The 26,595-nt window shown below is 45.6% G+C and overlaps 2 protein-coding genes and 1 pseudogene across 6 annotated transcripts in view; 2 read left to right on the top strand and 1 right to left on the bottom strand.

Moving 5' to 3' along the window:
• Pip5k1a (phosphatidylinositol-4-phosphate 5-kinase type 1 alpha) overlaps nucleotides 1-1,892 on the bottom strand; it is a 38,463-nt gene extending 36,571 nt beyond the window's left edge. For 4 of the 5 annotated variants that reach the window (XM_090341027.1, XM_090341026.1, XM_090341025.1 and 1 more), the window contains exon 1: nucleotides 1,369-1,892. In XM_090341027.1, coding sequence (XP_090197153.1) covers nucleotides 1,369-1,450 — 82 coding nt within the window. In that variant the 5' untranslated portion in view covers nucleotides 1,451-1,892. The remainder of the gene's footprint in view (nucleotides 1-1,368) is intronic. The other variant, XM_090341029.1, reaches the window with a different exon arrangement.
• A 5,040-nt stretch (nucleotides 1,893-6,932) lies between these two features.
• On the top strand, nucleotides 6,933-25,183 carry Vps72 (vacuolar protein sorting 72 homolog). Its single transcript, XM_090341030.1, has 6 exons — nucleotides 6,933-7,129; nucleotides 16,360-16,512; nucleotides 16,894-17,008; nucleotides 19,006-19,182; nucleotides 23,263-23,407; nucleotides 24,606-25,183. The coding sequence occupies exons 1-6, from the start codon at nucleotides 7,013-7,015 to the stop codon at nucleotides 24,991-24,993; spliced, it is 1,095 nt and encodes a 364-aa protein (XP_090197156.1). The 5' UTR covers nucleotides 6,933-7,012; the 3' UTR covers nucleotides 24,994-25,183.
• Nucleotides 8,469-9,535, top strand: LOC150058284 (coiled-coil-helix-coiled-coil-helix domain-containing protein 2 pseudogene; annotated as a pseudogene).
• Nucleotides 25,184-26,595: the final 1,412 nt, after the last annotated feature.

Genomic DNA, 26,595 nt, shown 5'->3' on the forward strand with positions numbered 1-26,595 from the left:
TTTTTCATTTTTTTGAGTCAGGGACTTCCTGGGTAGCTCTGACGAGCCTTGAACCCATGATGCTCCTGCCCTTCAGGCATCCTGAGTGTTCCGTTTATAAACAAACACCACCTCCTGCCCCTCTAATGCTTTTTATAGGAAAGGCAAAAATCACCTCTCCAGGAAACTAAAAATAGATGTACATAAATAAAACTGCGGCTTATAAAGAAGATATCTATGACTATGTACTCCCTCATCTAATCTGGAGAGCTCAAGACAGAACTCGTTTACTAAGCCAATTCAAACCGGAAAGACTGATATCCCAGACCTAAGGAAATGTCAAAATCTCAAGTAAAACATCCAACACCTCCTATTCACAGTGTAAAGCCAAACAGGCATTGTGGATCCCCAGATATTTCTGACAGAAGCTCTAGAACAGTTCCTGACTCACACACTCCAGAGCATGCATTTTCCCTCCTACACTCAATCTGTTGCTTTTCTGTGGGCCTCTTCAATTCTCCTCTAATCTTCATTAGTTTCCAATTCTTAGCCCGCCTGAGCTCTCTGTATTCTCTGGCTCCATTCCCCAAGTTCCAATTTCTTAAAACGTTCCTGCCAGTTTATTTCTTATGTAATATCCATCCACAGCAGGCAGAACCTTCCCCACCCCGATCTTTCTTCCTTCCTGATGCCTAACTCCAAACATCACTGCCCACGGAGGGGCCCTACCTGCCAGTCAAAGGTCCATTTAAACTCTGTTTCAGAGTCTTTGGGCCTTAACTCCCCCACGTTCTTTAGGCTCGCGACTAAAACGTCCCTGGCTTTCTAGAGACCGCCCCCCTTCCTCCTCCCGAGTCATCGAAGGAGCTGTTGAAAGCGTGTGCGCGCACTCGCGCTCCCCCCACCCCGCGCGTGGGATGAGGGGGGCCAAGCGAGTAAGAATGACGCAGTTGGGGGGAGTCTCCGAACGGAAAAACCGCTCCAACAACTCCCACTCCCAACCCCCAAACGCACCCCCTAACTCCTCGGGACCTTCAAGCCCCGGCATTCCTTCAACACCACGGAGTTCCCCTCTTTCAATCGAGCCTCCATGTAGCCTCTACTCCCGTGTTCCTGTCCCCCCGCCCCCGGCCCCGCACACACCTTCCTTCTCCATCCCTCCTCAAGGTCCTCACCCAGTCTTCTCCCACACAGTGTTTCCGACCGTTTCCCCCCCCCCTTTCCACCGTCAAACCCCTGCTCGGAAACCCCTGCAGTCGTCAGTCTGGCTTCGTCGAGCTGGTTCCCCGAGCCCCCTCGGCCATTCCCACAGGTGCAGCGCCCTCTCCCGCCCCCGAGTCCTCTCACCAGCCCGCTGCCCGCATCCCCGCTGCCCCCCGGCAGACTCACCTGAGGTCGAGGTGCCGGGAGGAACCCCAGGATCAAAGCCTGAAAACCCGGCCGCCGACGGCCCAGCGGAGGCTGACGCCATCTTGGCAGCCCCCTGCCTCCTTCTCCGCGGGCTCGCTCGCGTTCACTCGGGCTCTTCCTCTTCTCCGAGTCGAATGTCCACCGCGTCTCCTCACAGAACCCGCGTCCCGCGGGCCTCCCTCCCGCCCCCTCCGGGGCCTCTCCCAGACACGTCGGGCTGGCTCCGGGACTCGCTCAGGGCCGCACCATTCGGCCGCGATGGCGGGGGGGGGGGGGGGGGACTCCCGGCGCGCGCTCCCTCCGCAACTTGAACCGCTCTCCACACAAGCTAATTTCTCCTTCCACAAGAGCGGTAAGGTTCAAACGGACTTCTAGGACCGGGCGTCGGAGCGAAGCCTCACCAAAAGGAAGAGCGAGTCCCGCAGAAGCGAGTCCCCCTCCTCCGCTCTCTAGTCGCCGCCAGTTTATTGCCCAACCCCACCGCTCCACTCGGAGAGGCTGAGGAAATCCCAGCACTGCGCATGCGCCGGGCCCTCTGCGGGGTCCTTTCAGGGAGCCAATCCGCAGGCGGCCGTTGGTCACGTGACGCGGGCCTCACTGGTTCCCAACGAATCCACGGCTGGAAGCCGGGCGCTCGGCGGACTTCCCCGACAGAGCTCCGTAGATCATTTTAGTTGCGGTCCCTTCACACCGTGACTTGCCGGGACAACTCCAAACCGAAGAGCCGAGGTCAAAGCCGAGACGCTATAAACGATCGAAGAAAATAGAAAATGTGACATGCCACCTAGAGCTCTTCCCAGCTCTCTTCCGGCTTTTGTTACCTTGTTTACTGTTTGGTTTGACGTGCATCCATTCATTACCGTCCTCCGAACGACATTACAAATAGGTGCATGTTTTGTTTGTGTTCAACACAAAGGCGGAGGGCAGAGAGTTCGGGAGATACCTGATAAATGAATCAACACAGCAAAACATGGAAATAAGAAAAGGCATATCCTTAACCGAGCTGACAAGCGCGATCGTGGATAAGGATCAGACTTTCCTTCATCCAAAGTCCTTGTCCTCCACCTGTCAATTACCTATGCGCCAAAGTTCATGGAAATAATACATAGAGGTCTCCCCTCCCATTCTGGTCTAGTCTTCCTATTACCTCTACTGAATTGTTAACAACAAATCCTGAAGGTTTGTGAACCCTACTGGGATCTGAAGACCTGTGTCTACACAAAGATTCTGGAGAACAAGGACTATGTTCTTGTATCCCCAGCTCCTCTCTTGACTTTACAGAGTAATTTGAAAAATAAATAAATGAAGAGTTTTCTTTTGTCTGTTTTGTAGCCCCCAAGGTGTTCTGGTTACCTTCTAACGAGAATTTCTGAGTCCTCCAAAGGAAAGTAAGTCCTAAATGTCCATATAACATTTCCCACTTGAGCTTTCTGCCTTTCCTTCAATAATTTCCTAACATAATTGTCTCTTTGCTGCCACCTGCTGGACTTATTTGGTACTATTTTGGCACTAGTGAGTACTTTGGGTGCCCAGCACATATGGTGTTGAAGGATTTTTTTAATGTTCAACACCTTATGTTGCCCACCACACTGAACAGTTCAGAAGCCAGACAGTAACAGAACAGGGGTATTCAGTAAATAAATGCGTTGAATATTTCCAGAAATAATTTCCTGTTTCTAATTTCAAAATCAGGAAGAAACCAATAAATCCTTGGCAACTCAAGGGGGATCTTGTTCCTGGGAACTAATGTGTGAATTTGATGTCAGCTCTCCTGAAAGAGAAATGCTGGTCTCGTAGCTATTTAGGGATCTTCATTTCTACCTGTTGTACTTAAAAAAAGATTACTATTACACTTACCACCTGACATGTCAATATGTTTATGTACTCATCTTCCTCAGAAGACTGAACTCCAAAAGAAAGATTACATCTCAACCATTTTCACATGAAGTACCTAGCACATGTCTCCTCAACATGAAGGTAAAATGGAAAGAGTGGAGTGAGGAGAAGGATTTGGTGATGTATGCCTGTACCCCAAGCTATTCAGAAGGCTGAGGTAAGAGATTCATGTAGTGGAGTCCAGTCTACGTAACAGATAAAATAGCAAAAACTTGTCTCAAAAAATAAGTAAACAAAAAAGGAGTTAAGGATATTTAAGAAGGTGTCTCCCATCTTTTACTCCTAAATCTTGTCTCTGCCTTCACACCCACTCAATCCCTAGGGTGTCCTCTGAGTCATAGAGATACTCGTCCCTAGTAACATTCCTGGCATAGCAGCAGTGGGGTGACGTGGCAGGGTGTGGAAGCAGGGGCAGCACAGCGTGTCTTGGCTTGGTGCCCCTGAGGAAATGGAAAAGGGAGTTCACCAGTACATACTTTGAGAAGGAAGGTGATATAAATGCCCCCAAACAGGGTCATACATTTAGACATGAGAGCACTTACAGCACTGTTCCAAGCTGAGGATATACTGAAGTGGTACAGCACTTACCTATGTTGGTACAATGCCCCAAGTTGAGCCCCAATATTTTCTTTTAAGCAGCCTTTAGAAGTCTTAGAATTCAGATCCTCGTGGCTCACACCTGTAATCCTAGCTACTCAGGAGGCTAGGATTTCAGGAGTGAGGGTTGAAAGCTTTGGCAGAATAGTGCACAGGACTCTTTTGCCAAATGAGCAGGAAAAAAAAACACCAAACACCTGAACTAAATATGTCACTTAAGTCGTAGAGTGCCAGCCATGAACAAAAAAAGCCAAGCAAGATCACCAGGTCCTCAGTCCAGAAGGGAGGGGAGGAAGTCTTGGAACAACCCCCTAAGGTCAGAATAAAGGAGCTAGTGATTGCAAAAGCAACACAGAGGCAAGAACATTGTGATAACAGCACTCTAGAGGCAGAGAAAGGAGGATTTCACATTGGAGAGTAGCCTGGGCTATGGAGGCTATGTCACGAAAAAAACAATATGAGTTTCTCATTCATTTGTTTAATTAATATGATTATATGATTTAATTCCTGCTATATACTAGGCACTGAAAATTCTTAGTACACACAGATGGAGATAAAATCTCTGTCCTTTCTGAGGATGTAGCTCAATGGTAAGAGCACTTGCCTAATATTTGTTAGGCCTTGACTTTAATCCCCAGCACTACAAAATAATGGTAACAACAACACACTCAGCTGTTCTTGGTAGTACATGCCTGTAATCCCAGGTGCATAACAAGTTGAAGGCTAGACTGTTCTACATAAAAACAAAAAGAAAAAATCTTAGATTAATAAGGATGAGAGACATGTTGCGTCTTACATGACAATAAAATATAGCCAGTCATTGGTGGTTCACACCTGTAATCCTAGCGACTCAAGAGGTTGAGATCTGAGGTTCATGGTTCAAAGCCAGACTGTGCAGGAAAGTCCATGAAATTTTTTTTGCCAGTCCCAGGGCTTGAACTCGGGGCCTGAGCACTGTCCTTGGGATTTCTCAAGGCTAGTGCTCTACCACTTGAGCCTCAGCACCACTTCTGGCCTTTTCTATGTATGTGGCACCAAGGAATTGAACCTGGGTCTTGATGCATGCTAGGCAAGCACTCTACCAGTAGGCCAAACTCCAGGCCCTGAAATTCTTATCTCCAATTAACTACACAAGAGCTATACATGGTGCTGTGGCTCAAAGTAGTAGAGCACTAGTCTTGATCACAAAAGCTCAGGTACAGAGTCCCAGGCCTAAGTTCAAGCCCCAGGATTGGCAAAAATAAATAATAATAAAACAATGAAATGTAATTATCTAACATCACAGAGTAGCTACAATGCTACAATTTGATAACCATCGTTCTAGAACTAGAAATGGGACTAGAAGTTAACACAGCGTTAGCTGGGCTTTGGTGGCTAATGCCTCCAACTCTAACCCTACTCAGGAGGCTGAGATCTGAGGATCACAGTTGGAAGCCAACCTGAGCACTCTAACCCTACTCAGGAGGCTGAGATCTGAGGATCACAGTTGGAAGCCAACCTGAGCAGGAAAGCTCACAAGACTCACCTCCAATTAAGCACCAGAAAACTCGAAGTGACACTGTGGCTCAAAGTGGTAGAGCATACCCTTGAGTGCAAAAAAAAAAAAAAAAAAGCACCTCAGGGACAGTGCCCAGGCCTGGAGTTCAAGCCTCATGAGGAAAGAGAAAAAGAAGAGAGAGGGTGGGGCCGGGGGAGGGAGAGGGAGAGGAACAGTCTTGACAGTACTATAGATTATTTGATGATATTGGAACTATTCCAGAAAAATATCTAGGACACATGATTTCAGGAAGACTTCACTGTCCTATAAAATTAGAGTTTTGCCAGGTAGAAAGGAAAGAGTTTCTAATAAGGAAAAAGCTGGTGGCATGACAGAGAATTGAATGATAGGGGAATGACCCAGAAATAAGATGATGTGTCAAGAGATGAGTTAGAAAGATGGAGAGGCTAAATGAGGAAAGATCACAATAGTAGCTATCATCTATGAAACATTTACTGTGTGCTTACTAAACACTGTATTAAGTAGTTTACAAGAATATCTTAGCTAGGTGCTGGTGGCTCACGCCTCTAATCCTAACTACAGACTGAGGTCTGAGGATCATGGTTCAAGCAGAAAAGTCCAGAAGACTATTATCTCCAATCAGCCACTAGAAAACCAGAAGTGACACTGTACTGCAAGTGGTAGAACGCTAGCCTACCACTTGCAAAAGAGCAATCAGTTAATAATTAATATTCATTATATCTTAGCCTTTTCAACAACATGAAAAAATGTAAATATTATTAGTCTCATGTTACAGAAAAATGAGTTTAGAGAGATAAATCTATTTGTCTTTAGTCATACACCTAGAAAACCTTCAAGCTCACATTCAAACTCAGGTCTCATTGGCTCTGAGGCTGTGTAAAACCACAATACTATTCTTTCTGCTTATCTTGTAAATGATGAGGAGTCACTAAAGACTTTTGAAGACAAGAGTGGCAAAGTGCTGGAATTTTATAAAGGTTTCCACTAACACAGTGAAAAACAGATTTCAGCAGAAGAATATATATATATATTCCACACATACATTCTTTATATATATATATATATATATTCCACACATACATACATTTTTTTTTTTGGTCGGTCATGGGGCTTGAACTCTGGGCCTGGGCGCTGTCCCTGAGCTCTTCAGCTCAAGGCTACCTCCCTACCCCTGAGCCACAGTCCCACTTCTCGCTTTCTAGTGATTAATTGGAGATAAGAGTGTCAGTTTCTTTAGTGCCCGGGCTGGCTTTGAACTTCGATCCTCAGATCTCATCCTCCTGAGTAGCTAGGATTACAGGGGTGAGCCACGGCGCCCCGCCCCGCTTGCTCTCGAAATCTAATTAGGGTAATAGGAATCTTGGTGTCAGAGCACAGATCCTCGTCGACAAGCTAGGCGGCAAAGTCATCTGAGTCTCTTCACGCGAGTGGGCGGAGCTGAAAAATAGATTTAGAGGCGGGACGAGGCGCTCTCTACGCTCTGCTGCTTTTGCCTGTAGACGTCCGGCGTACCCCACCTCCTGCGCAGGTAGCCGTGTCGAGCGCCGAACCCCAAGAATCGAGCTGGGTGAGGGGCGGCAAAGTGGCGGCGGCGCAGTCTCGGTAGGCGACATGAGTTTGGCTGGGGGCCGCGCCCCCCGGAAGACGGCTGGGAACCGGCTCTCTGGGCTCTTGGAGGCAGAGGAGGAGGATGAATTCTACCAGACGACTTATGGGGGTTTCACCGAGGCAAGAGCCGGGACCAGGGAGAGGGAAAGGAGGAAGCGGAGTCCTTCAGGGAACGGCCCCAGACAAAGAAGAAGGGGGGCAGGGAGCGGAGCGGGCTGGGAACCGCGGCCGGGGCCGGGCCGGGGCGGGGCGGGGCCGGGGCGGGGGAAGGCTGCGGGGGGGTCCTAGCGGGGAGAGCCCGGGCCGGGCCGGAGAAGCCCCCAGGGGCCCCGCAGTACTGTCGCGAGCGGCCGCCCTAAGCCCGGCGCACGGCCTCGAGTGCCCAGGTCCTCGGCCCGGGGATTCGCCTTCCGCGTGGGAAGGAAACGCTCCAAGAAGTAGAGGAGCTTAGACAGGTCATTACCTTTTTCAGCTTTCAAATCTCAGCGTGTGAATGGTTGTTTTTTGTTGTTGTTGTTGTTGTTTTTTATTATCAGATAACTGTTCTTTATATCCTCCAAAGAACACGTTTTGAGCTGTTAGATTTGGTTTACCTCTCGATACTTCCCTTTCCGTTTAGATAATAAACTCCCTACCCGGTGAGTCCGTACAACATTACAGGTCCAAGGCCTAGCCCGTTATCTGGATTGGGATGATACATAACTAAAATTACATTGACTCAATCTTATTTTGTTGTTTTGTGGCTGACCTGACCTCAAACTCTCCATCCTCCCAGCTTTACCCATTCACTTTTTTTTTTTTTTTTTTTAAATTAGTCCTAGAACTTGGGCTCAAGGCTAGTTCTCTGCCTTGAGTCACAACTCCACTACTGGCTTTTTGTTGGTTAATTGGACTTCTATGGGACTGGCTTTCAACAACCACCACCAGATTTCAGCCTCTTGATTCACCTTTTTACTGCACTCACCTTTTTGGTTTTGTTTGTTTTTGTGCCTATACTGTGACTTGAACTCAGGTATCCCTGAGCTGCTTTTGCTCAGGACTAGCACTGTACCACTTGAGCCACAGCACCACTTTCAGCTCTTTATGTTTATGTGATACTGAGGAATAAAACCCAGAACTTCATGCATGCTAGGCAAGCACTCTACCACTAAGCCACATTTTCAGCCCCTCCATTCACTTTTTGTTTTTTTTTTTTTGTTTGTTTGTTTTTGCCAGTCCTGGGCTTGAGCTCAGGGCCTGAGCACTGTCCTTGGTCTTTCTCAAGGCTAGAGCTCTACCACTTGAACCTCAGCACCACTTCTGACTTTTTTCTATGTATGTGGTACCGAGGAATCGAACCTGGGTCTTAGTGCATGCTAGGCAAGCACTCTACCACTAGGCCAAACTCCCGACCCCTCCATTCACTTTTAATATCTCTTAATATCTGAGAGCATGCCATAGGTGACAAGTTGTTGTAGACTTTGGGGGGGAAAAACAGGATTAAAAACACTATCCTGGGATTAGGGATATAGCTCAATGGTAGAGCACTTGCTTAGTATGCCTGAAATGCCCAATGGAGGAACTGGTTGGGCTCAGTCAATTAAGCTATTAGATTGTTTAAAGCAAGAGGTAGACATAGAGAACTGTGGGAGCACATGAGAACCAAGGTAGATACTCTTAGCTGAGAAAATTATGAAAAGTAGGTCTTGGCTAAAGAATAGCAGGAAGAAAAAGGTCAGTCCCTGGAAATGGTGGAAAAGGTGTGTAAAAGGGTACTGAGGGTGGTTCGTCGTCAGGGTCCAGGATGCCTCGTGGAAGCCGTAGCCGCACCTCCCGAGTGGCCCCACCAGCCAGCCGGGCCCCTCAGATGAGAGCTGCACCCAGGCCAGCTCCTGTAGCTCAGCCACCAATGGCAGCCCCACATCCGCTGTGGGCTCTCCTGCCGCTGGACCCCGGCAGCCAGGGCTGATGGCCCAGATGGCGTCCACTGCTGCTGGTGTGGTGTGGGATCTGCCGTAGCGCACACACTGGGTCATGCTATCACTGGGGGCTTCAGTGGAGCTGGTAACACTGAGCCTGCCAGGCCGGACACATCACTTATCAGGAGCCCCAGGGAGCCCAGCTGGCACAGCAGCAGCAGCTTAGTGGCCCATGTTCCTATGAGATAAAGCAGTTTTTGTGCCCAGAACCAGGGTGACTTCAAGCTCCTGTGAGGGCTTCAATGAGGTGCTGAAGCAGTGCAGAATTGCAAATGGACTAGTTTAACTGTGAAGTTGAAGTTGAAAAAATCGAAAATCGCCTCTGATGACCAAGTTAATTTAACATGGAAATGTAATTGATAGTGACACTATAGAGTGTAAAACTATAAGTTAACTTCTTGTTATTAATAGTTTTGTTGCCTCAGGGGTGGTCATGGAAGAGGGTATTGTGACTCTTAATAGAGGTTCACTGAGATGATGTAGAGTTGGAGCTAATGGGTGTCTGTATTGCCTCCAGCTGTTCTGTTATTCAGTTACTTAGAATAAAGTGATTTCTTCCAAAAAAAAAGGGTACTAAGATCATGACTTGGCAGATTCTGTAGGACCTTTTGAGCTGCCTTTGTGTGACGGGGGAGGGTTGGAAGTTTGGGAGCGTGCACACGTGTGTGTGTGTGTGTGTGTGTGTGTGTGTGTGTGTGCGCGTGCGCGCGCGTGCGCGCGCGCGCGCGCGCGAGTGAGTGTGCGTGCGGTGGGGCTTGATGGGCCTGGGCTTTTCAGCTCAAGGCTACCACTCTGCTACTTTGAACCACAACACCACATCAGGTTTTCTTGTGGTTAGTTGGAGATAAGAGTCACAGACTTTGGTGCCCAGGCTAGCTATGAACTGTGATCCTCAGATCTCAGCCTCCTTGAGTAGCTAGGATTACAGGCGTGAGCCACTGGTGCCCAGGTCCTTATGAGCCTTCTTTCTTTCCTTCTCTCTCCTCTTTCCTTTTTTTCTGTTTGTTTTCCTCCTCTCCTTTTCTTCTTTCTTGTACAGTACTTGAACTCAGTGCCTCATGCCCTTGTGCTCTTGGTTGGCTTTTTCTTTTGTGTGTGTGTGTGTGGTGGGGGGGGGTGGTCTTGAACTTGACCTGGCACTGTCCTTGAGCTCTTCAGCTCAAGTCTACCCTTAGCCAAACTCCACTTCCCATTTTCTAGAGGTTAATTGGAGGTAAGAGTGTCAGGTCCTTTTGTTTCCAAGCTAGCTTTGATCTCAGCCTCCTGAGTAGCTAGGATTACAGGCCTGAGCCACTGCACTTGGGCTTGCTTGGCTTTTTCTGCTCAAGGCAAGCACTTGAGCCATACCTCCACTTCTGTGTTTTACTGGTTAATTGGAGATAAAAGTTTCATGGCGGGGGGCGGGGAGCAGAGCATGGCATAGTGGTAGACTGCTTGCCTAGCATACACCAAGTCATGGGTTCGATTCTTCTGTACCACATACATGGAAAAATCCAGAAGTGGTGCTGTGGCTCAAATGGTAGAGCACTAGCCTTGAGAAAGCCCAAGGACAGGGCCCAGGTCCTGAGTTCAAGCCCCAGGACTGGCCAGAAAAAAAAAAAAAGTTTCATGGGCATTGTTTGGGTTGACTATGAACCAGAATCTTCGCATCTTAGCCTCTTATAGGCAATAGCCTACAATAATGGCTTATCACAAGCCATTTTCTTTAGGAGTTTTGCTCTTAATTTGAAAGTCTAGAAAGTGATCAGAGTTCTGTGATCAGATTTGTACTTTAAAAGGTTGCTCTAAGGTTGGGAATGTGGCTTAGTGGTAGAGTGCTTACCTAGCATGCAGGAAGCTTTGGGTTCTATTCCTCAGTACTGTATAACAGAAAAGTTCAGAAGTGGCACTGTGGCTCAAGTGGTAGAGTGCTAACCTTGAGCAAAAAGAAGGTCAGGGACAATGTCTAGGCCCTGAAGTCAAGCCCCAGGACTGGCCCCCCAAAATTTACCCTATAATAAGACCAAACTGAAGGGAGCAGTGGTGGTAGAAAAACATTAGAGGAGTAGATCAGTAGTAGAGTACTGGTCTATCATGTCTGAGCATCATGTGCCAGCACCATTATCAAAGAGAAAAAAATTACATGAACAGTAGGGTTTAAAGGAAATTAAGAAAATAGAATACACAATTATTACTTACACAGCCCTAATCAACTGGTTTAAAATAGAACTTTCTCATCCTTCAAGGCTCATTTTCCTATTCCTGTCATTTTATGAGTCGTTATTTAATATGTACCCTTTGTGCTTCCAAAAAGGATTCAAGGAGGCTTACAAACAAAAAGTAAGAACAGTAAAAATAGAGACAGATCAGAAGTACTTGCAGGCAGCAAGAGCCTATGGGAGAGTGGTAATAACAAGTGCTATTAAATTTAGCTGTGAGTTGCACAGTAATCAAAATGAAGTGTGTATGTGTACGTGTGCATGCATGCACATCCATAAAAAAGTGCTGTGGCTTAAGTGGAAGAGCTCTAGCTATGAGAGCCCAGGGACAGTGCTCAGGCCCTGAGTTCAAGCCCCAGGACTGGCAAAAAAAAAGTTTACTCGACATTAAATCATAGAATATATCAATATATCATGTCCTATACTTAAAGTAAGAAAGTATTTGGTAGATGATATGAAAACATTCTGTTACCTAGTCATATCTATTAATGACTTGCTAAAAGTCCAAAGGATGGTAGTAGATTCATAATTTAGTGAAAGTTTTTCAACTGGGCACAAAGCTAATGGAAGGTTGATCTATGATTCTCTGATGATATGACTTAATACCAGATTAGACTTGAGGAGATTAGCATGTTCTTTTTCTGTCTTTTACAAGCATCAGTTGGGAGGAAATGATGGTCATCAGTGTAGGATTGAACTCCAGCTGGCTTGGAGTGTCAGCCATCTAACTGACTTGTTTTGGCAGCCTGGGTAGTCTACATCATTATTAATGAGAGGGCCACATGTTGAAGGTGCTACCCGGCCTAGTTGACTCCTCCTCCCTCGGGTGATTCCCCTACCTCTCCCAGTATTTCTACCATTGTAGCTTTCGCCTTTATTACATGGCATTTCAGACTCTCTATTCCAGCCTCACCATCTTCCTCATCTTTCTGAAACAGCCCTGTACATATCTCCAAATCTTCAGTAGCTCCCCACTACTCAAATACGTGTCTATCTCAGCACACCTACAAATTCTCTTGGGAACTTTATCTCAACAAAGAATATGAATTGCTGGGATAGATTTCCTTTTTTCGTGTGTGTGTGTGTGTGTGTGTGTGTGTGTGTGTGTGTGTGTGTGTATGTATGTATGTGTATACATACGTACATACGTACATACGTGTGTGTGCCAGTGTGTGTCAATACTGGCGTCTGAACTTAGGGCCTGGGCCCTGTACCTGAGCTTCTTTTGCTTAAGGCTGGCACTCTGCCACTTGAGCCACAGCCCTATTTCCAGCTTTTTTAAGGGAAATAAGATTCTCATGAGCTGGGCAGAGTTCAAGCTCCAGGGCCAGTTTAAAAAAAAAAAAAATGTCTCACATACTTTTCTGTCCAGGCTGGCTTATAACTGATTTTCAGAGGCCAGCCTTCTGAAATATAGCTAGGATTACAAGTATGAACCATCGCACCTGGCCTACTCGCCTCCCTCCTCTTTCCTCCTGTCCTGTTTTTTAATTTAATTTATTTGTTATTTGTTATTTTTTTATTTTTGGCCAAACTTAGGGCTTCAACTCAGAGCCTGGGCACTGTCTCTGAGCTTTTTCACTCAAGGCTAGCACTCTAGCACTTGGCGCCACAGCTTCACTTCCAGTTTCTGATAGTTAATTGGAATAAGAGTCTCATAGACTTTCTTGCCTAGGCTGGCTTTGAACTGCAATTCTCAAATCTCAGCCTCCTAAGTAGCTAGGATTATAGGTGGGTGCTACTGTCTTTTTTTTTTTTTAAACCATTTCTTCCTTCCTTCCTTCTTTCCTTTCACTGTCTTTTCTTTCTGGGCCTCGTAATCTTGCTTAGCTTTTTTATTCAGAGCTGGCACTTTATTACTTGAATCACACCTTCAGAGTTTTTGTTTTGCTTTGTTTTGTTTTGTTTTTGCCAGTTTTGGGGCTTGAACTCAGGTCCTGAGCACTGTCCTTGGGCTTTCTCAATGCTAGAGCTCTATCACTTGAGCCACAGCACTATTTCCAGATTTTTCTATGTATGGGGTACTAAGGAATTGAACACAGGTCTTCATGCATACTAGGCAAACACTGTACCACTAGGCCAAACTCCCAGTCCCTACTTCAATTTTTTTTTGTTTTGTTTTGTTTGTTTTTGCTGGTAAATTGGAAATCAGAGTTTCCTGGACTTTTGTGCCCAGGCTAGCACTTGAACTATCTTCTTGATTTCTGCCTCCTGAGTAAGATTATAGGCATGAGCCACTAGCATCCAGAATATTTAAGTACCTTAATAAACCAAATAATTGCAGCCTTCCTTTCAAATGTTCTAGGCCTTGCTGGACATGGTTGTGAGCACCTGTCATTTTAGGACTTGGGAGGCTGAAGGGAGATTGTCGGTTTAAGGCCAGACTGGACTACATACAATTCCAGGTCCAGTTTCAGCTACATAATGAAACCTTTTTTCAAAAATTAAAGAAAAGGCAAGGAAATTGTATAGGCCTGCGGAACAATCATAGCTTAAAAAGTACTTCTTGGCCAAAATAAACTTGCTTTACTGGGCTCTAAATCCTTCTGCCATTAACACACTATACATTTCCTGCTTTTCTCCCCACCTGCAATTCTCTCTTAGCTGTTTAAATATTCCCAGTGTTTTGAACCATGGTTACAGTCCTAACCATACACTAGGGTCTAAAGCAGGTTTGAAACTACAACTCATGTCCCAGGCCCATCAGCCCTGTTCAAAGGAAATTTCCCAGCTGGGCATTAGTGGTTTATATCTATAATCCTACCTACTCCGGAGACTGAAATTAAAGAATCCAGGTTCAAAGCTAGCTAGACAGTGTCTTGATAGAGACTCTTTAATCAGCAAAAGAAAGAAGTGGAGGGATGCTTAAATGATAGAGTAGGTTTGGGCATTTTAGCTAGGCACTGGTGGTGGTGGCTCATGCCAGTAATCCTGACTTCTCTGGAAGCTGAGATTTGAGGATCATGGTTCAAAGCCAGGCCAGTTAGGAAAGTTAATCACCAGAAATCTGGAAATGGCACTGTTGCTCAAGGGGTAGAACAGTAGCCTTGAGCTGAAGAGCTTAGGGACAATGCCTAAGCCCAGGGTTCAAGTCCTAGGTCCAATTGGGAAAAGAAAAAAAAGGTTTGGATGTTTTTCCACTTGAGCTGCCTTTCCATCCCGTGTGTGTGCGTGTGTGTGTGTGTGTGTGTGTTTATTTATCCTGGGACTTTAACTAAGGGCTTGAATGTGGTGGATAATTGGAGATAAGAGTTTCATAGACTTGGGCTGGAAGTTTGGCCTAGCAGTAGAGTGCTTGCCTAGTATGCACAAAAACCCAGGTTCCATTCAGCAGTACCATATACATAGAGAAAGCTGAAAGTAGTGCTGTGGCTCAAGTGGTAGAGCTCTAGCCTTGAAAAAGCCTAAGGACAGTGCTCAGGCCCTGAGTTCAAGGCCCAGGACTGGGGGGGGGCCCACGAAGTTTTATAGACTTGGCCAGTGCAGTGGCTCACACCTGTAATCCTAGCTACTCAGGAGGCTGAGATCTGAGGATCACACTTCATTCAAAGCCAGCCCAGGCACAAAAGTCTGTGAGATTCTTATCTCCAACTAACCACCAGAAAACTGGAAGTGATGCTGTGGCCCAACGTCATAGAATGCTATCCTTGAGCTGAAGAGTTCAGGGACAGTGCCAAGACCCAGAGTTCAAGACTGACCAAAAAGAAAAAAGAGTTTCATAGACTTCCCCCGTCCAGTCTGACTTCAAACCATAGTCCTCACATTTCTGGGTAGCTAGGATTGTAGGTGTGAGCCACTGGTGCCCAGCTCCAGCCTTGCTTTTTGCTAGTTATTTTAGAGATAGATTCTAGTGAACTTTTCTGCCCAAGTTGGCCCAGGAGAGCTCTAGACTCTGCCTGTTGAGTAGCTAGGAAGAAGGTAGGAGCCACTTGAGCCATTGATGCCAGGCTAATACTTTTAATCCTTTTTTTTTTCCTAGTTGTGGGTCTTGAACTCTGGGCTTTGGGCACTATCACTGAACTCCTCAGCTCAAGACTAACATTCTATCATTTGAGTTACAGTGTCACTTCCAGTTTTCTGGTGGTGAATTGAAGATAAAGAGTCTCACAGACTTCCGTGCCAGGGCTGGTTTTGAACCTCAATCCTCAGATCTCAGCCTCCTCAGTAGCTAGGATTACAGGCATGATCCACTGGCACTTAGCTCTTAATACTTTTTTTTTTTTTTTGTCAGTTGTGGGATTTGAACTCTGGGCCTGGACATTTTCCCTGAGCTCTTCAGCTCAAGGCTACTGTCCTACCCCTTGAGCCACAGTGCTACTTCTGGTTTTCTGGTGGTTATTTGGAGATGAGTCTCATGGACTTTAGTGCCCAGGCTGGCTTTGAACCATGATCCTCAGATCTCAGACTCCTGAGTAGCTAGGCTTACAGACATGAACCACTGCACCCGGCTAATACTTCTATTTATTTATTTATTTATTTATTTATTTATTTATTTATTTTTGCCAGTCCTGGGCTTGGGCTCAGGGCTTGAGCACTGTTCTTGGGCTTTCTCAAGGCTAGAGCTCTATCACTTGAGCCTCAGCACCACTTCCGGTGCTATGTATGTGGGGTACCGAGGAATTGAACCCGGGTCTTCATGCATGCTAGGCAAGCACTCTACCACTGGGCCAAACTCCCGGCCCCTAATCTTTTTATGATGGCATACTGTGAACTCCTTGAAGTGAAACCAAACCGTATCTGTTTGTTCTCCAGTAAATACAGAGTGCTATGGATAAAACACAATCAAGCCTGGAAGGGAATTATGCTAGAACCAAAGGCTATCAATCAAAAAGTCTTTGCTTGAGAAAAGCAAAGGGCTAAGTTGAAAAGCAAAGTGAAGGAATTCTGTTCCCCCTGAAGGGACATTAAGAACTCTGGCTATTGGGCATTAGTGACTCCCACCTGTAATATTAGCTACTAAGGAGACTGAGATCTGAGAATCGTGGTTCATAGCCAGTCTAGGCAGGAAAGTCTATGCGACTTTAACCACCAGAAAACTGGAAGTAGAGCTTTGGCACAATGTTGTAGAGTGCTAGTAGCCTTGAATGAAGAGAGCTCAGGGACAGTGCCCAAAATTCAAGCTCCACGACCACCACCACCAACAACAAAAAGAACTCCACAGCCAACCAATTCTCATCTCTCTCTGTGTCCTCAGGAATCTGGAGATGATGAATATCAAGGAGATCAGTCAGACACAGAGGATGAGGTGGACTCTGACTTTGACATAGATGAAGGAGATGAGCCATCCAGTGATGGAGAAGCAGAGGAGCCAAGAAGGAAGCGCCGAATAGTCACCAAAGCCTATAAGGTACAGGAGTAATCCTGGATTCATCGTACTTCCTGAACCCCTGCCCCTTAATTGGGTTCTAGTATTGGTCATACCAATCCCATTTCCTACAGTTAGTTGTTTTTTCCTTTGTTTTGTTTTGTTTTGTTTGCCAGTCCTGGGCTTGAGCTCAGGGCCTGAGCACTGTCCTTGGATTTTCTCAAGGCTAGAACTCTACCACTTGAGCCTCAGCACCACTTCCAGCTTTTTTCTATGTATGTGGTTCCAAGGAATTGAACCCAGGTCTTCGTGCATGCTAGGCAAGCACTTTACCAGGAGGCCAAACTCCCGGCTCCTACAGTTAGTTTTTCTCTAAGATTTTCATCTCTACCTAAAGCTAATCTGATTCTAATCTAACCCCAGGAGCCTCTGAAAAGCCTGAGGCCTCGAAAGGTCAGCACTCCAGCTGGTAACTCCCAGAAGGCCCGAGAAGAAAAGGCTCTGCTGCCACTAGAACTACAAGATGATGGCTCTGACAGTGAGTAGGAAAATTTGGGTTCAAATGAAAAGAGTGGAATATGATCATAAATTACTCAATGTTAAATTTATTAAAATTAATAACTATACTGTCATGGAAGGAAAATCCTTAAGAAATATGCACTGAAGTGTGCAACTTAATGCTCACTGTTAAAACAAACATATGTAATCCTAGTTATGCAGGATGAGATCTAAAGATCATGGTTCAAAGCCAGCCTGGGCACAAAAGTCTGTGAGACTCTTCTCTCCAGTTAACCATCAGAAAACCAGAAGTGGTGCTGTGGCTTAAAGTAGTAGAGCACTAGTCTTGAGCTGAAGAGCTCAGGCTCTATGTTCAAGCCCTACAACCCACCAAAAAACAAAAAATACAGGATGAAGTAGAATACAGTCAAAATATGAACACAGTCAAAGTGTCTATGGATGTTGTTTGTACTACTCTTGTAGTGATTTTATTAATTTGAAATTATTTACAAAGAAATTTAGCCATGTGCTCATACTTGTCATTCTAGCTACTCAGGAGGCTGCTATCTGAGGTTTGCAGGTCAAAGCAAGCCTGGGCAGAAAAGTTCATGATATCCTATCTCCAACTAATTAGCAAAATGCTGAATTAGAGATATGGCTCAATTGGTAGAACACCAACCATAAGTGAAAAATCCAAGTGAGAACAGTGAAAAACAATGAGAGGCCCTGAGTTCAAGGCCCAGTATAAACATGTTGGATACAATACATGCACACACACACAAATTTTTTTTTTTTGATCAGTCCTGAGACTTGAACTCTGGGCCTGGATACTGTCCCTGAGCTCTTCAGCTCAAGGGTACTGCACTACCCCTTGAGCCATAGTGCCAGTTCTACTCAAACAATTTTAATGTGTATATGCCTGAAAACCCAGGAGACTTGAGTTTGAGGACTCCTAAGACCTTTTTAAAATAAAAATTACAGGCTCATGCCTGTAATTCTCGCTACTCAGGAGGCTAGGATCTGAGGATCAAGGTTCAAAGCCAGCCAGGGCACAAAAGGAACTGAGACTCTTATCTCTAGTTAACCTCTAGAAAATGGGAAGTGGGGCTTGGCTCAAGGGTAGGGTGGTAGCCTTGAGCTGAAGAGCTTAGAGACAATGCCCAGGCCCAGGGGTAGAGCAGTACCCTTGAGTTAAAGAGCTCAGGGACAGCGCCCAGGCCCAGTTCAAGCCCTATGACCCACAAAAAAAACTAAATAACAAAAAAGATTTGTAAAAAAGAATAGATGAATGGATGTGAATTCAAAGATTCATACTGTTGTTCATACTGTTGTACCCTAATTTCTAGAACCCCGAAAAGATCACCAGAGGCCACAGTCAAAGCTAAGAAGCAAGGGTCGTTTATTACGAGTCTAGACTCGGACCTCCACATACCCGTAGCCGGCAACGCTAAGAGGTCCTGAACAAGGATTTTACACAGCTTCTGTAGGGAAATTCCATAGTTACAATCACCTGATTGGCTATTTGGTAACTCAAACCACTGGTCGCTTTAAGATTAATCAGAGCTCAGGTGTCTAACCACTGAGCATCAAGCTGTTGCCACATGAGGTTCAAGTACATGGGCCCTGAGCAAGGGGAGGAAGGAATCATTCCCAGAATATGGGACAATCTTGGCACAACAATACTTAATAGTGAGCTCTTCAGGAGGCTGAGAACTGAGGATTGTAGTTGGAAGCCAGCCCAGGCAGAAGAATCCCAGTGAGATCTTACCTCCAGTAAATACTCAAAAAAGCCATGAATTTCGCCTAGTGATAGAGTGCTTGCCTAGCATGCATGGAGACCTTGGTTCAATTTCTTGGCACCACATACATAGAAAAAAGCAGAAGTGGTGCTGTGGCTCAAGTGGTAGAGCTCTAGCCTTGAGAAAGTCCAAGGACAGTGCTCTGGCCCTGACCTCAGGCCCAGGACTGAAAAGAAAAAGAAAAAGAAAGAAAAGAAAAGAAAAAAGTTTTTTTTCTTCCTATTTGATTTTGTTTCAGGTCGGAAATCTATGCGTCAGTCCACAGCAGAGCACACACGACAAACGTTCCTTCGGGTACAGGAGAGGCAAGGCCAGTCCCGGCGGCGAAAGGGACCCCATTTTGAACGACCACTGACCCAGGAAGAGCTACTCAGGGAGGCCAAGATCACAGAAGAGCTCAACTTACGTTCACTGGGTCAGTCTGCCACTTGGGGAAAAGTGGGTAGAGATAATAAAGAAAGTGAGGAAATTATGAAACCCAAAGGACCACAGAACTGGAGAAATAAAGATTAGGGATAAAATAATCAAAAGAAAGAAATGAAGGGACAGGGAGTTTGGCCTAGTGGTAGAGTGCTTGCCTAGCATGCACAAAGACCCAGGTTCGATTCCTCAGCACCACAAATACATAGAAAAGCCAGAAATGGTGCTGTGACTCAAGTGGTAGAGCTCTAACCTTGAGAAAGCCCAAGGACAGTGCTTAGGCCCTGAGTTCCAGGCCCAGAACTGGGAAAGAAAAAGAAAGAAAGGAAGGAAGGAAGGAAGGAAGGAAGGAAGGAAGGAAGGAAGGAAGGAAGGAGAGAAGGAGAAAGAAGAAAGAAAGTGAAGACAGTAGGTGATTAGAAGCAAAGGGTGTATTGTATGAGAGCGCTGAAGAATAGCTATATTGAGGGCTTTGGTATAGAATAACAATAAAGCCAGGCACCAATCATAGCTACTCAGAAAGGCTGTGATCTGAAGATTGGAGTTAAAAGCCACATCATGCAGAGACTCGTATCTCCAACTAACCACCAGAAAAATGGAAATGGTATGTGGCTCAAAGTGGTAGAGTGCTAGCCTTGAGAAGAAAGATCTCAGGGATAGTGCCCAGGCCCTGAATTCAAGCCCCATGACCAACTAAAAACAAAACAAAACAAAATTAAAAAAAAAAAAAACCCTGGCCCAACAGGGAACTGAATTCAAACCCTAGTTTTATTTACTTAAAAGCCAAATTGCTGAACCTCTGCATCTTGCTTTCTTAGTTCACAACATGATAATCAAAAGACTGACGCCAGGTGCAGTGGCTCATACCTGTAGTCGTATCTACTCAGGAGGCTACGGTCTAGGGATCTCAGTTTGAAGCCAGCTCAAGTAGAAAAGTCTGAGAGGCTGTCTCCAGTCGACCACCAAAATGGCTGACTAGAGACATAGCTTAAGTGGTAAAATGCCAGCAGAAAAAAAGCCAAGCAAGAATGCAAGGAGCTCAAGCCCTAGTACCTGCATTAAAAAAAATAAATAAATAAAGACTAGAAAAGAAAAAGAGAGTAAGAAGACACGGAAATACATGATGGTAATCTCACAAGACTGAGGCAGGAGAATTGGAAGTTCAGGGCCAGTCTGAGCTACAGAGTGAGATTTGCCTATAAACAAATGGCTAAGCCCTGGTGGCTCTTACCTATAATCCTAGCTACCTAGGAGGCTGAGATCTGAGAATAATAGTTGGGCTGGCTTAGCCAGGCTGGAAAGTCTCTGAGTCTTATTCACAATTAACCACCATAAAACACTCCCAGCCCTAGAGTGCTAATCTTGAGCACAAAAGCTCAGGCACAGTACCCAGGCCCTGAGTTCAAGCCCCAAGCCCAGAAAAAAAAACAAAGCCAAAAAAACCTAATGTGCTATTGCATATATAATCCTGAAAAGTAATTTATTATATAAAAACATATATATTGAGGTCAGGAGTTTGGCCTAGTGGTAGAGTGCTTGCCTAGCATGCAAGAAGACCCGGGCTGATTCCTCAGTACCACATACACAGAAAAGCAGGAAATAGTGCTCTGGCTCAAGTGGCAGAGCTCTAGCCTTGAGGAAAAGCCCAAGGACAATACTCAGGCCCTGAGTTCAAGTCCCAGGACTAGAAAAAACAAAAACATATATATCGCAGATACATCCCATGTGGGATGTGAGAGAATGAGCAGCCTCCAGAGGGCTACAGGGAAAGCTGTAGCCTTAGATGACCAGGTTCCCAGTAGGGCAATCTGCGTAAGAAATGCTGTGCAAAGAGTTTGAAGATACAGATGGGTGAGGGGACTAATTATAGAGTAAGGAGTTCACAGGGTACAGGCAAGAAGGGATAGAAGGTTGGCTTAAAGGAGGGATAGTAGTAATATTAGTCAGAATCCAAGTTCCAAAGAGTTTCAGTGACTAACAGGGTTTTCAGAGGACAACGGCTAGTTAGACTTCATAGGATTATGCTGTCATCCATAGACAAGGAAAACACAGTAACCAGCACCAGTGGCTCATGTCTGTAATCCTAGATCAGGAGGCTGAGATCCAGGAAAGTCTGCAAGATTCCATCTCTGAAATAACTAACAAAAGGTCAAGCTAGAGGCAAGGCTCAAGTTGTAGAGCACCAAGCATGAGTAAGCAATCCAGAAAGAGTGTAAGTCACTGAGTTTGAACACCAACTGGCAAAACAAAACAAATTAAAAAAAACAGAACAGGGCATGATGATGGCACATGCTGCCTGTAATCCTAGCTAGTCAGGAGGCTGAGATTGAGATCTGAGGATCACAATTCAAAGCCATCCTGGCACTAAAGTCCATGAGACTCTTATCTCCATTTTGTGTGTATAGGAGGAGCTCTTATCTCCAATTCACCACTAGAAACGGAAAGTGGCACTGTGGCTCAAGGGGTAGGCAGTAGCTTTGAGCTGAAGAGATCAGGGACAGTGCCCAGGCCCAGAGTTCAAGTCCCACAACTGACAAAAAAAAAAAAAAAAAAGCCAGACATTGACATTTAGACTTGGTTTTGAGGAAAAGAGCTGGGAATGTTTTTATTTATTTATTAGCAAATATTTATTGAGTACCCAGAAAGTATCTCGTGCTACATGACCCTGATAATGAGTCACAGTCTCTGCCCTTAAGGAGGAAACATATATATGCAGTGCAGTGTCACACGGTCCAGACAGGTAATGTTCAGTAGAGTATAAGTAGCCACAGGGATTAGAGTGAATTGAAAAGGAATGCCTTGTGGAGCACTGGTGGCTCATGCCTGCAGTCCTGGCTAATCTGGAGACTGAGGTCTAAGGAATGCAGTTCAAAGCGGAAAAGCACTTTAAGCTGAAAAGTCCTCAGGAGACTCTTATCTCCAACACTCCAAAAACTGGAAGTGCAGCTTCTAGCTCAAGTACCTTGAACAAAAGAGCTCAGGAACAGTACCCAGGCCCTGAGTTAAAGCCCCATGGTGGACAAAAAAGAACTATACTATACACTTGAGAGTGGTCTTCTGGTTTGCCATAAAGTGTGGTAAACATAGTTTTAACAGAAAGGTAGTAGAAAAGGCAAAGGGGTAACAAAATTGAATGACAAAACCATGTGAAACCAGGAATGGTTCTGTGGAATGGGTGCTGTGATCAGCCTGGAGAGGACTTGATGGAAACATGGCATCCATTTCAACTATTTGAAGGGCAGTAATAAGCCAGATTATACTTGTGCCCTTTATGGCTTGAAAAAATAAAACCTAGGCCGGGAGTTTAGCCTAGTGATAGAGTACTTGCTTAGCATACACAAAAACCTGGGTTTGAGTCCTCAATACCACATACATAGCAAAAACCCAGAAATGGTACTGTAGCCCAAGTGGTAGAACTCTAGCCTTAAGAAAGCCCAAGGACAGTGCCCAGGCACTGAGTTTAAGGCCCAGTACTGGCAATAAATAAACAAATAAAACCTGTTCACCAGGAATTACATTTTAACTACAAATAGAAAAGGACTCTTAAGGGCTGGAGTTTGGTCTAGTGGTTAAAGTGCTTGCCTAGCATGCATGAAGACCCGGGTTCGATTCCTTGGTACCACATACATAGAAAAAAGCCAGAAGTGGTGCTGAGGCTCAAGTGGTAGAGCTCTAGCCTTGAGAAAGTCCAAGGACAGTGCTCAGGCCCTGAGATCAAGCCCAGGACTGGCAAAAAAAAAAAAAAAAAAAGGACTCTTAATGATGTAATGGGTTGTTTGGGCTAGAAGCAGGTTGACCCAGGGTATTTGCAGTGCAGATTTTTGTTTCCAGGGGAACGAACAGGCTCCTATTACAAAGTCCCTTTCAACTCTGAGGTCTCCCAGTTCTAAGTGAGCAAGGCCCCAAGTGCATTTGAGAAAGGAGGAGTGGGGACAATGTCAGGAGGGTCAGCAGAGAGCTCAGGAAGTAAGGAGTACTTCCATTGTTATCTTGCACTAGATGGGTAGTCAGGAAGAAAATTGAGACCAGAGTATGAGAAAAAGAGAAACTGATTATCCTCTTCTTCTCCCTGAAGAAACATATGAGAGGCTCGAGGCTGACAAAAAGAAACAGGTTCATAAGAAACGGAAGTGTCCCGGGCCCATAATCACTTACCATTCTGTGACAGTGCCACTTGTTGGGGAGCCAGGCCCCAAAGAAGAAAATGTGGATGTAGAGGGGTGAGTCAATCCAACCGTGTTGTTTTGATTGAATTTCCTTGGCTTTCCTCACAGCTCGCTCATACTTGTATACTTTTCAGATTCTGTCCTCTCTCCAGCATCTTATTTTTCTCTTTATCTCTCTCCTATTGCCATGTGAGCGTGTGCGTGCATGTGTGTGCATGCAGGCACACACACACCCCCATGCCCGTGTATGCATCAGTGCTGAGGCTTAAACTCTGGATCTTGAGTTGTCCATTAACTGTTTTGCCCATGACTGTTGCTCTACTAATTGAGCCACATTTCCTGTTCTGGCTTTTTAATGGATAGTTGGACATAAGATCTTGGTTCCAGCCAGGTGCAGTGGCTCACTCCAGTAATCCTAGCTACTTAGGAGGCTGAGATCTGAGGATCTTGGTTCAAAGCCAGCTTGGGCACTAAAATCTGTAAGACTCTTATTTCCAGTTAACCACCAGAAAACCAGAAGTGGAGCTGTGGCTCAAGGAGTAGGGTGGTAGCCTTGAGCTGAAGAGCTCAGGGACAGCGCCCAGGCCCAGAGTTCAATTCTCACGACTGATCCCCCCCCCCCCCCCAAAAAAAAAAGATCTTGTTTTGGCTTTGAACCCTGATCCTCAGATCTCAGCCTTCTGAGTAGTTAGGTTGATGAACATGAGAAACGGGCGTCCAGTTGCCTGTTTGGGTTTCTTTGTATGTTTGTTTTATTGTTGGTTGTGGAATTTGAACTCAGGGCTTAGGTTCTGTCCCTGAACCTTTTTGTGCTCAAGACTAGCACTCTACCCCTTTAGCCATAGCGCCACTTCCTGGTTTGTTTGTTTGTTTGTTTATTGATGGCCATTACTGGAGCTTGAACTCAGGGCCTGGGCACTGTTCCTGTGCTGCTTTTGCTCAAGGCTAGCACGATACCACTTGAGCCACAGTGCCACTTCCAGCTTTTCTGTTTATGTGATACTGAAGAGTCAAACTTCCCGAACTGGACCTTTAGGGCTTCATGCATGCTAGGCAAGCACTCTACTACTAAGCCACATTCCCAGCCCTACTTTATTTTTTTAATTTCATTTCCCCCATTATTTACATCATTTAGTAGGTTCTCTAAACATATTCTTACCATTCTACTTCCTTTTTCTCTTTCCTCAGCTCTGATTTCTTTTTCTCTGTATTGCCTTCTCCTCAGCTCTTTGTGTTTGTCTTTTGCCCTCAGACTTGACCCAGCTCCTACAGCTTCTGCATTGACTCCCCATGCTGGGAGTGGACCTGTCATCCCTCCTGCTCGCTGCTCACGTACCTTCATCACATTCAGTGACGATGCAACATTTGAAGAATGGTTCCCCCAAGGACGACCCCCAAAGGTCCCAGTTCGGGAGGTTTGCCCAGTGACCCACCGTCCAGCCCTATACCGGGACCCTGTAACAGACATTCCCTATGCCACTGCTCGAGCCTTCAAGATTATCCGTGAAGCTTACAAGAAATATATCACTGCCCATGGACTCCCTCCCACCGCCTCAGCCCTGGGCCCTGGCCCCCCGCCTCCTGAACCCCTTCCTGGCTCTGGGCCCCGAGCCTTACGCCAGAAAATTGTCATCAAGTGATAAATGTCAAGTCCTTAGAAACCTCTTTCCTGCCCAAACTTGGGGCTCTTGACTTTTCTCCTTCCCTTCCCTTTGTTTCTCCTCTTTGTCATCTCTGATACTTGCTCAATCCTCTTGTGTTTCTTTTACCACCTTTCCTGTAGTTCTTTCTGGTTTTGTTACTTTTTAATCTAATAAAACAGAAAGATTATTTTTGTCTGATGTCTAATTTGAGTTGGGAACAAGAAGTATATAAATGTATGAGAATGTGGGTGTGTGTGGTGTGTAGTGTCTATGGTGTGTGCTGGGGATTGAACCTAGCACTATGTTTGCTAAGCAAGTAGCTCTACTACTGAACTATCACCAGCCTTATGTGTTTTTCCCTTCTTTCTCTCTCTCTCCTTTCTTTCTTTCTTTCTTTCTTTCTTTCTTTCTTTCTTTCTTTCTTCCTTTCTTTCTTTCTTTCGCCAGTCGGGGCTTGAACTCGGGTCCTGATCACTATCATTGGACTTTCTCAAGGCCAGAGCTCTACCTCTTGAGCCACAGAATCATTTCCATCTTTTTTATGTACCGAGGAATTGAACCCCAGTCTTTTTGCATGCTAGTCATGCAGAAGTACCACTAGACCAAACTCCCAGCTATATGTTTATATTTGTTAGCATTTATTATGAATTGCCCTTTTTTAAAAAAAAAAATTCTGACAGTAGGTCTTGCTGACTTGACTAGGGTTAGTCTCCAACTCCCAGGCTTGAATAATCTTCCTGCCTCTGTGTCCCAACACTGGGGTTAAGGATGCATGTCTGAGGGCTGGGAGCATAGCCTAGACTAGTGGTAGAGTGCTTGCCTAGCATGCATGAAGCCCTGAGTTGGATTCCTCAGTACCACATACACAGAAAAAGCCGGAAGCAGTGCTGTGGCTCAAGTGACAGAGCACTAACCTTGAGCAAAAAGTGTCCAAGGACAGTGCCCAGACCCTGAGTTCAAGCCCTAGGACTGGCACAAAAGAAAAGGAAGCATGTCTGTGCCAAGCCTGTCCTTTGAAACCTCCTCCAGTTATACTGTAAATTCCTTAAAGCTGGGTGCTCCTAGTTCCTCAGGATGCTGAGATCTGAGGATCAAGCACTCTACCACTAAGCCATATTCCCATCCTCTAGGTTTTTTTTTTTTTTTTTTTGCCAGTCCTGGGCTTGAACTCAGGGCCTGAGCACTGTCCTTGGACTTTCTCAAGGCTAGAGCTCTACTACTTGAGCCTCAGCACCACTTCTGGCTTTTTTCTATGTATGTGGTGCCGAGGAATCGAACCCGGGTCTTCATGCATGCTAGGCAAGCACTCTACCACTAGGCCAAACTCCCGGCCCCCTAAACTAGATTTTTAAAAATCCATATACTTATATTTTTGTCACCTTATATTCACTGCTTTGAATACAGCAGGTATCAAATAGTAAGAACTTCAGACACATAAGTCCTAAACTCCACTAGGACAGCCTTGTCTGGAAAGGAGGTGGTGCCGTGGCTGATGGTGGCCACTAGAGGCTCTCAGGGCTGGGCAGGGTATGGGGGCTGTGTATATGTGATCTCCCACCACCCCCACCTGGCCAGAGCTAAAATAATAAAATGCTGAGC

The sequence above is a fragment of the Megascapheus bottae genome, chromosome 10 (genome assembly GCF_031878675.1).
Source record: "Megascapheus bottae isolate mThoBot1 chromosome 10, mThoBot2.hap1, whole genome shotgun sequence".
In the NCBI taxonomy this organism is placed as follows: domain Eukaryota; kingdom Metazoa; phylum Chordata; class Mammalia; order Rodentia; family Geomyidae; genus Megascapheus; species Megascapheus bottae.

Coding starts and splice junctions, on each gene's coding strand:
- Vps72 (XM_090341030.1), top strand. CDS start 7,013: ATGAGTTTGGCTGGGGGCCGCGCCCCCCGGAAGACGGCTGGGAACCGG. Junction 7,130..16,359: donor CTTATGGGGGTTTCACCGAG/GCAAGAGCCGGG, acceptor CTGTGTCCTCAG/GAATCTGGAGATGATGAATA. Junction 16,513..16,893: donor TAGTCACCAAAGCCTATAAG/GTACAGGAGTAA, acceptor ATCTAACCCCAG/GAGCCTCTGAAAAGCCTGAG.